The following is a 9,689-nucleotide window of genomic DNA, read 5'->3' on the forward strand; positions in this document are numbered from 1 at the left end:
TGACCATTAAAACAGCGATGTCGAAAATAATAATTTACAATAGAAAAAAATTAAGTTTAAGCATCCTGATGACTAGAATGAGTCATTAGTAATATTTTGGTTCAATATTGGTTAAGTATTTTTTAAATTTATTTTTAATTAAATAAAATTGGTGTTCTCATTCTCCGTTCGGTTTTTGAACCTCATGTATATTTTTATTCGTTAAACTTATGTAATTAAAATACCGAAATCATTTAAAACAGTTTATTATAACATACTAATTAATAGAAACTGACATTATTCCACAAGATTGAAGTAAATCCATTTTGAACAAAACTGTTATTTTATATTAAACTGGCAAGTGGTAATTTACAGTTCTGAGACACTTCCACCATCTCAAAAAAAAAAAACCGTGGGCGGAAAAATTTTTTTTTGTTTTTGGTATCTTGAAAGGTAAAAAATAAAATTTTGAAAGTGAAGAATTGTTCTTTCTCCTTATCGATAATAATAATGCGATTATAAAGGTTCATTATCGAAAATGGTAAACCGACACTAAGAAGTGATGAGAAGAGAAATCCGTCAATAGAATACAATCTGTAAAAACAAATGGTCACTGAACCTCAGTAATCCCATTCAACATCCACAAACACATTTAGCAGGCTAAAATAACATGTCACGAAATTGGTTCTCACAATTCAAATGAGTATTCGTTTCGAGTATAATCAACACTGAGGTTTGTATAGAATGGTGCGTATAGAGTGGTGGTATTTGGTAGAATAGAGCGTTTGTATAGAGTGGTGGTATTTCAAGCATTATACGTGGTTATGCGTTATAAACTTATGTAAGCATGGACTGTTTCATATTACTAGAGGTTCAGAAATAACATATAAAATATTGGTAACTATTTATCAAATACAGAATTTTCGACTCACATTTTAGGTTTTCATCATGCAGAGTAGCATGATGTGAAGTGGTTCTTAACTGATGGACGGTCCGCGGGAAAGTTCGACATCATACTTTTATGATGCTTTGTTCTTAGAAATACATTTTTAATTATTTTTACCGACCTTTGAATGTCAGTTGAAAGGTTTGAACAGGAAAATGCACAATAAAACTGCACTTTCAAGAAACCTGATTTTTCTTAGCAATATTCCCCTTTGCCTCAGTCAGGAGTGGGAGGTGGGATTCAATTATCGCCTTATTACTAATTGTAAAGGAAAGGGACCATTGTTCAAAACCCTAAACCACAACGTTAGAATATTTTATTACACATAACATGAAATATGCAATAACATTACGTCTATTTGCATAAAATTGCATCATATCAATAATATAATTTATGGAGAAAAAAGTACAAAATAATAAAGTGACTAAATCACGTGAGAAAAATAAGCCTTACATTTACAATTTATTTTGAGTACAGAACTAGTACTCAATGACCCTAACTTCGCGTTCCACTTTAGAGAAATCGATATCAGAACAGTAATAAACTTACGATTCTGTAATGATGAAGTTCAGTAAGAAAACCTTGAAGATGCTTTGTACTATGGATTGAGTCAGGAGGTAGGAATGGAGGGGAACCCCACTCCTCTTACCTTGCATATTGGAATATTTACCAGTCTCAAGGAGGGAGTTGCTAAGATAGTGCATTACTGAAATAACATGGAATAATAACAGTTTTCGGTATCGTTAAAGGGACTAATACTCCTGAGGTAGAATTGACAAAAAAACAGAAATTCATAATATATTAGGACGAACAAGAAAAGTTTGGGATGATATGCAATTGTCAACGTAATAAGTGACCATTCTGTGGATATGTGAGCCAGCAACTATCTTGAAATTTTCTTATAGTGAGACAGTGTAACAAACCAAGAATGGAACATGATTGATTTTCGAAATATATAACTCAGGAGTCCTGCAGAATAGATACAGCGTAAACTCGGTATTCCAAAATCTCTGAAAAAAAGTTACTTTAGAAAACTCAGCAGGAAATAAAATTTTACTTTTTAAATTAGAGTTCTACTACTGGGCAGTTTCTCTGCAACCTGTATCATATCATTATGTCATTATGATCAAATTCACTTGTTGTATTTTTTATACAGTTGTAAATATCAATAAATAAATACATAAAAAAAAAAACTTTTTAAATAAAGGTGAACACGCATAAAAGATATTTTTAACTTCTATAGGCAAGTTGTAATCACTGTGAAAATCTAAAATGGAAATTTTTACAAAGTTTCGATTTCGGATAATCTAATTCCTATGAAAGTGAAAATAATATACTTTGTTAACATTAAAAATAAATAATATCTATTGTATAAATCATTTGATTCGGTAAAACTAATTTAGTTATTAGTAGAAATATGTATAATCAAGTTTTGTTAGTGAACTCATTTTTTTATCACATTTAATTAAATCCATAAAAATAAAATATATTTTTTTCACTTATATCTGAACAATCTTACAATTTCAACAAATTAAATTAGTAATTAGCATTACCGGAAGAGTGTAGCCACCCAAAATATAGCAAGTTACCAGGTTTGTAATGAGACTCACAGCACCTAACCGAAAAAAAAACCTACTTATTTAAAACTCATTTATTTATTCATTAGAATTTGAAACTCAAATTTCCATAAAAATATGTAAAAACAAAAATTAAATAAATAAAAATAGTTATGTACATTACAATTGTTGAGTTTTTTTTACATCATTTTTCTTAATCTTGTCTTTAATTCAAACTTTTCAGAATCCGAACACCTCCCCCCACCCTTGCAGCAATTAATTTCATAAACTTGCTAAGATTTTTTTTAAAAAAATCTTTTGCACAAACGCAAAAAATCTACAGTTGGATAATTTCTTCAGATTTACAGTTGGATAATTCCTCTTTAACCCTAATATTTTTTTAGTACAAGTCCAAAGTCTTCCACTACAGTTTGAAAATAAATATTTTCAAATTAACTATTAAGTTTTTTCTCTAAAAAACAAATACAAAGGTACAATGCAAAGGTTTACACTATAGCACAAAGCTCAATAAACACTGTTTTATTTGCGCTAGATAGTGAGAAATAATTTAATATATGAAAAGTGTTATTCCAAGCCATAAAAATAACATTAAATAAATATATTTTCATTTAGTAGTTCTGCTTATCACTAAGAGCGGCTCATATTTCACTCATCAGGTTTTAAGGGAGTCTATAAGTTACTCAAGTTACTGTATAATCAGTTGATTTTTATTTCTATTTTAGTCGATGAAATAATATTTCTCTTAACGACAAAAAGTCTCCAGACTAAAACACAAACCTTTAAACCAAAATTAAGATCATTCTCAAGCATACATTTAAAAAATTATCACATCCTAAAAAAAAATCAACTAATTCCTTGATCTATTTAATTATCAAACCACCATTTTGTTGCGAACAGCATGTACATCTGTAAAGAAATTACTAATAAGAGATAATTGAGTAGGGTACTTTAGTAAATATTTATCTGGTCAAATGAACATAAATTTCCAACTAAATTCAATTAAAATAACAATATTCAAATGCTAGACCATACATAATATTTTTTTAGTAGCAGGAGTTTTATAAACGATGGAAACAAACATTGCTTACTAAGTTTGTATCTTGTTCCACTCAACCCTGACGACTTCCGTTAAATATTATCGAGATTCCATATTTAAGAACATACTTACGTTTAAATATGTATCATTCATAAAAGATTAACTTTATTCTTGGACACCATGGTTTTAACCTGCCCACAGGTATACTCCATCCTTCCTCCCCCTCGAGAGAGCGATAGAAGTTTCTAAATATTCAATTTTAACTACTTCGTTGCTGTGTATGGGAAACGGGAGGCTGTATTGACTTTTGAGACCGACTCTTACCCAATATCTATTTCAACTCAAACCATACACCAATATTGTTGTATAGTTTGAAGTTGTTGTTTCTCAATAATGAAATGTTTTTATTAAGTTCCAAAATTGGCAATTAATCAGATTCACACTCAGGCTTTTCTTTGTTTTCGAAGGATCTAGTCAGAGTGCATTGATAAAAAGTAACTCTTAAAATAAAATAAAATAATTTATCGGTTTTTAAATAAAAAGCTTCAAACTAAGGAAAATAAATGAAGCTTAATGAGAAAAATAAGTCATTGATTGCAATTGAGTTCTTTCAGAGAGTTAAAATTCGGAGGAAAATCTAGAATAACTGCTTAAAAAATGTTAATAATTTAAAAATAAAAAGTGACTTGAATGTTTTTATCCTGATCCTTCAAATAACTTATACTTACATTTTTTAATGCAGAAAATGTTTCTTTAAATAGTGTATGATATAGTACTCGTACTTACCTTATCATACTGTATCCAACGCTTAAACACAGCCAATGATATTGACATAATAATGGAATATATAAAACGAGACGAAGCGTAAGTATTCATTATCTTATAATAATCCATAATCTATTAAACAAATTTAAGTATCCGGTAGCCAATTACATAAACAGGATTCTGTTCCCACCTATCCACGAGGAGAATACTTGACTAAGTTACGAAAAGAACTACGCCATTATAGTAAGTGGAAAATAATAATATACAGATGATAAGAATACATTACAGTAAAAATAAACAAGTAATCCAAGGGTTCAAAGGTATGATATCATATCTAATTTTCTTTACAAGGACATTAACCCTAGAGCTTCTTTTTTACCTTGAACTTTTATTTATAGATGATGCCATGAAGCAATAGAAGAAGGAATAATCGTTATTGCATCTATCAAACAAAAATATTATTACAGGTTAGACCACTAACACACGTTGGGAAAAAATAGTAAGTTTAAATAAATAGATCATAAGAGGGTAATGAAGAGTGTTATGATGATAAATATAAATCCTAGGAAAATAGGATTGCTGAGACTTGATATGTGTTTCGACAGTCAACTTTATAGATACAATGCAAAGTTCATAGTTTAGAATAAACAAATATTTAAGCCTTTTATCACACAGTTTCTTTTACTCTAAAATTTCATTTTATCTTAACTACTTTTTTTTATCTTTATCTTAAATTCACTTTCTTTTTTTTTTCATTAGAAGTCAATTATTTATTTTGTTGTATTTAATCTGTTATATTTTCTTAATATTTAAGCCTTTTATTCCAGAGTTTTTGTCACTCTAAAATTTTATTTTATCTTAACTACATTTTTTTCTCTCTCTAAAATTTTATTTTATCTTAACTACATGTTTTTCTCTCTCTTTATTTTTTCCCTAAATTCACTTTCTTTTTTTTTCATTAGAAGTCAATTATTTATTTTTTTAAATCCATAATTGCCATTGTTGTTTTTGTTATTTACTTTTATCTTTTATTTTAAGAATTATTATTTTAATCTTATTTAAAATTCCATAGTTTCACTTACTATAAATCTGAATAATATTTTATAATTAAATAATATATTGTATGTGTGTCTATTTCATATACACAATAAGTACCTGACCGATTGGTTTTCATTAACTGATTAAAACACCAAATTAATGCGAAAAAAAAGCTATACAAAAAGCATTTTTAGACTGATGACTTTATCCTACTCTTTTTTTTTCTTTTATGAACATCATGTTTTTAAAAAACTTATGATCGTAAATAAATGTGTTTAATGGTTTAAATTAAACAAATTCATTTAATTTACACATATCAATCAAAATGATTGAGAAAAATCATATGGACCAGATTACACCAACTCTTTTTTATCAAAAAACTATATAATAATAAAAAATTTTATAACAGTTTTACATTATCTTTAATATATTTATGACGTTTCCACCGTAATCCATTCTCATGAGGACCGTTTGAGAAAAATCGATGAATTAGGGCCTATAAAGCTCTTGACCAACACCTTCACTTACCTTCACCTACAACAGCTGCCGACATGAAACTATCGTAATGCAAAAGGAAAATTAAAGACAACCATATAGGAAAATCAGTTGTCAGTTAGTAATAATTGATAAGTGAAAAGTAGAGATACACACTACTATTTGTTCATATATACTGTTTTAAGCATCCCATAATATCACATTTATTTTAATTCTCTTTGGATTTTTGTACATTAATTACAGTTTTATATTTAGAACCATTGAGCAGACATATATTACATATTTTAATTGTTGTCTTTACAGATTAAGTATGGCTACTTATAATATCAGTACATAAAAAAAAATTAAACATCGCGAATAGTTTTAAATATAGGTAGTATTTATAGTAGATATTAATTTTTATTCGTAAGAAGTAAAAATTCGTAAGATAAAATTTTTCTAGGTGTAATAATTTCTTTATAGGTTTTCGTTTCTACAGAATTCGAATGCTATTTTTTACTGACAGTTTTTGAGTACTTAAATGGTAGTGGAAAAATGTACAATAAAGGGATATATAATACTTATATTATAGGGATATATAACTTGCGCACGTTTCTGCTAAAATAATAAAAATGAATATATGCTTGTTAAAAAAATCAATACCACAATTACAATAATATCATTTGCAGCATTGACAGCTAGATAGATCAAGGAAGGTGTCATCGATATAGGTGTCAAACATGGGACAAGTGATATTTTATGGATATCGGTTTGCACATTAATAAGTCATGGAGTAATTTTTCTCGTTCCTTGAGCCAACATATTTAGCTTATTGGTCCAGAAGAAGGCACTGCAACTTTATTTGAATAGTTTTGGGACATAGAGGGACTACAGAAGAGAATGAAACACTTGTCTACGGTAATATCTTTGAAACACGTCCATTTAAAATATAACCAAAACATTCTTTTTTTCTTTTTTTACATGTGCCATTCATCAAGCAAAGCAGCGAAATGTTGATAAAAACAGTATTTGTTGACACGAAATTGTAATAATAAAACCTATAATTATCAATATCAGTAACTATTTCACTTTTTTATTATATTACTAGTATGTTATTTTATTGCTTACTTCAGTTTTATAGTTACATTTTATACAAGAAATTTTATAATATGTTGATTCACTTGATCAGAATAATTTTATTGCCAAGGAATATAAAAGGTAATTCAATTGAAAAAGGTAAATAAGTGTTATAACTTAGTTTTAATATATAACCTAAATGGTTGTCGTTGAATTTCTTTTTTTTTTTTTTAAATTTACAACTTTCAATAAAACCAGTGAATTTGATCTTAGTTATACAATAGCATAATACAGACATGTGATAGAACTCCAATAATACTTCTAGAGGAGAAGATCTCGAAGCCATCTTCTCTTCAGACGCCAAAGAGGATTATCAGGTAATGAAGGATAACCCAGGTTAGAAACAAGTGGGTTAGAGTGGTTGAGAAGTTTATCATGGAAGGATTGGTATCTGGTTCTCGCCAAATCGGTAACATGGAACATTGAGGTATTGATGGATGATTTGATTTGTGACAAAGTAAGGAGCATTAAGGATTTTACGAAGGATTTTGGACTGTAAGGATTCCATGGTTTAGTGGAGCTCCAAAGCACAACTCCATATACACCTTATTATAGTCATATAAATAAGTCTTTAGTAATTAGTTGGAAGTTCAGACCGTTTGTCCAGTAAGTATTTAAACAGTTGGAATCGACCGGCATTTCTGAATTTAAATTTATTTTAGTAAAACTAGTACATAGCTAAGCAAGACGAGGCAATAGATATAAAATAGCAAAAGCTAAATATATTTTAATAAATTATAGAAAAAAAATCCACAAATAAAATAATGCAAATTAATCCATACTTTTGATTTAACAGGCAAACAAAATTAAAGAAACAGAATACTGTAGATGAAAGCTCATCCGAAGGATTCAAGTATTACATATTTCTTTCCAATATGTAAAGAAGGAATCAGAAATTTTAACCTCTGTATTTTACAACTGATAAACAAAATATCAAAATGTTGTTAAACTTTATTATTGTTAAAATTATTAAATAAACAATATCTCCAATAATTAGTTTATAATTCTTACTATTTTGAATTGTCCAATAATACTAAGTGGTCAAGAAAGATTCCATCGAACTGTCATATTCTCAACATATTTTGTATTTGGATAATTATAAGTGTCCCATAAAAAATTATCCTTAACTGATTACAGGAACATCCATTCATATTTAAAATATAGGTTCATGTTGAATGGAGTTATGAGAATATCAGAGATGGATATTAATAATCTTTTTCTGAAGGGATTAAACATAAAATGAACCCATTCATCTTATACTACATACTTCGGACTGCCTCGAAACGACAACAAAAAATACAAAAGAAAAACTAACAAGAAAGGTGATGCATCATAAAAATTCAATTGGAAGATACCAAAGGAAGGGGAGGGGAAAGGACTGGGGCAGGAAAAAGATTGGCAAAGGAAGACTATAAGGAAAAATGGCCGAATGGATATAGAAAAATGTACTGATAGTCCGGGTTAGTGTTATGATCCTAACCCTTTTTATTTGGTAATAAACTTCAGCTTTACTCCCCTTAGGATTATAAACATCGCCAACCTAAAACCTAACCTAAAAACCAGCCGCCACAAAATATTTCCTCTCTTACACCACGAATAAAGAAAAACATAATAAATATATATAGATGAGAAACTATTTTAGCACTACTGTAATGCATCATAATACCAGATGAACCTATTCTAGCTGAAGATACGCCATAAAGAAAAATAATAAACACAATGCGTTAATTTTATATTTATAAATATATTGAAAAGTATGTTTTTCTACATTTATAATACGTCATACATAATTTTGAAATTACTAAATGTATATAGAAAATAGATTAGTGTTAATAAACACTGAAACGACAGGTAAAAAAAACAAAAAAAAAACGATTGGTGGGATCGGCATCGAACTTTTGGATTCACTAAGTCTTTATTTTCGTTATACAGAAAATATACTAAAATAAAATAAACATGCAAGTTATATCCCATTGCCCAAAAATACGACTGACACAATAAAACCATACTTCTTATATTTTAAATTAGAAAACCACAGTATCTGTTTTCGGTATAACAACTCAACCATTTAGTGTCTATAATTAGTGGTGTTTTTTAAAGATTGAATTGCATTTGCCCAAACAATAGCATTCTTAATTCCCTTAATGATGTACAAACTGTAATAAAATGAAAAGAATCAATGGATAAATTCATTATAGATAAGGAGCACTTTCCCTATCCCAAGGTTGAAAATATTGAATATCTTTGAAAATTAAACTAATGAAGTATAAATTGTTATCATTGTCATCAAAAAATACCTCATACTGTAATTGAATAACCTTAAGTGGGAGTATATGGTTCAGGAACATTCCAGAATCTCAACCTTGTAATGAAATAATTAATTTTCCCTTTATTTATTCATATTGATTTTATATTATTTAAAAAAAAATATTTAAATAGGGAAGCAATTGCATACGAGAAAAAAATTGGACATCACAATGAAGAAAAATATTAATTTTATTTTACATTAAAAATAACTAATGATGTACTTCCTTTTTATTTCTATATTTTTTACTTTTTAATTAATTTTTTAACAACAGAAAATTAAGTATCATTTAATAAGCGTTTTTCCCATTTGATATTTCTGTTTCAAATGCTGATGACGAGAAGTTCCACTAAATGTTCAACATTATTGAACGTTGTACATATTTATATCTTATGAGTCAATATTATTGTTACAATATAGCTCCCATACGGT

At 28.1% G+C, this 9,689-nt stretch overlaps 1 protein-coding gene across 12 annotated transcripts in view; it reads right to left on the reverse strand.

Annotated features, from left to right (window-relative positions):
* The window catches only part of heph (polypyrimidine tract-binding protein 1 heph), a 358,385-nt gene that overhangs the window by 251,238 nt on the left and 97,458 nt on the right, over nucleotides 1-9,689 (reverse strand). Inside the window, exon 1 of one of the 12 annotated variants that reach the window (XM_067045792.1) lies at nucleotides 4,325-4,526. The exons of 10 other annotated variants lie outside the window; for them this stretch is intronic. In XM_067045792.1, the coding sequence (XP_066901893.1) occupies nucleotides 4,325-4,432 (108 nt within the window). In that variant the 5' untranslated portion in view covers nucleotides 4,433-4,526. Of the gene's footprint in view, nucleotides 1-1,474; nucleotides 1,490-4,324; nucleotides 4,527-9,689 lie in introns of those variants that run through there. One more of the 12 variants, XM_067045785.1, reaches the window with a different exon arrangement.

Source organism: Halyomorpha halys, unplaced genomic scaffold (assembly GCF_000696795.3).
Source record: "Halyomorpha halys isolate HHAL.00 unplaced genomic scaffold, Hhal_1.1 Scaffold238.1, whole genome shotgun sequence".
Lineage (NCBI taxonomy): Eukaryota > Metazoa > Arthropoda > Insecta > Hemiptera > Pentatomidae > Halyomorpha > Halyomorpha halys.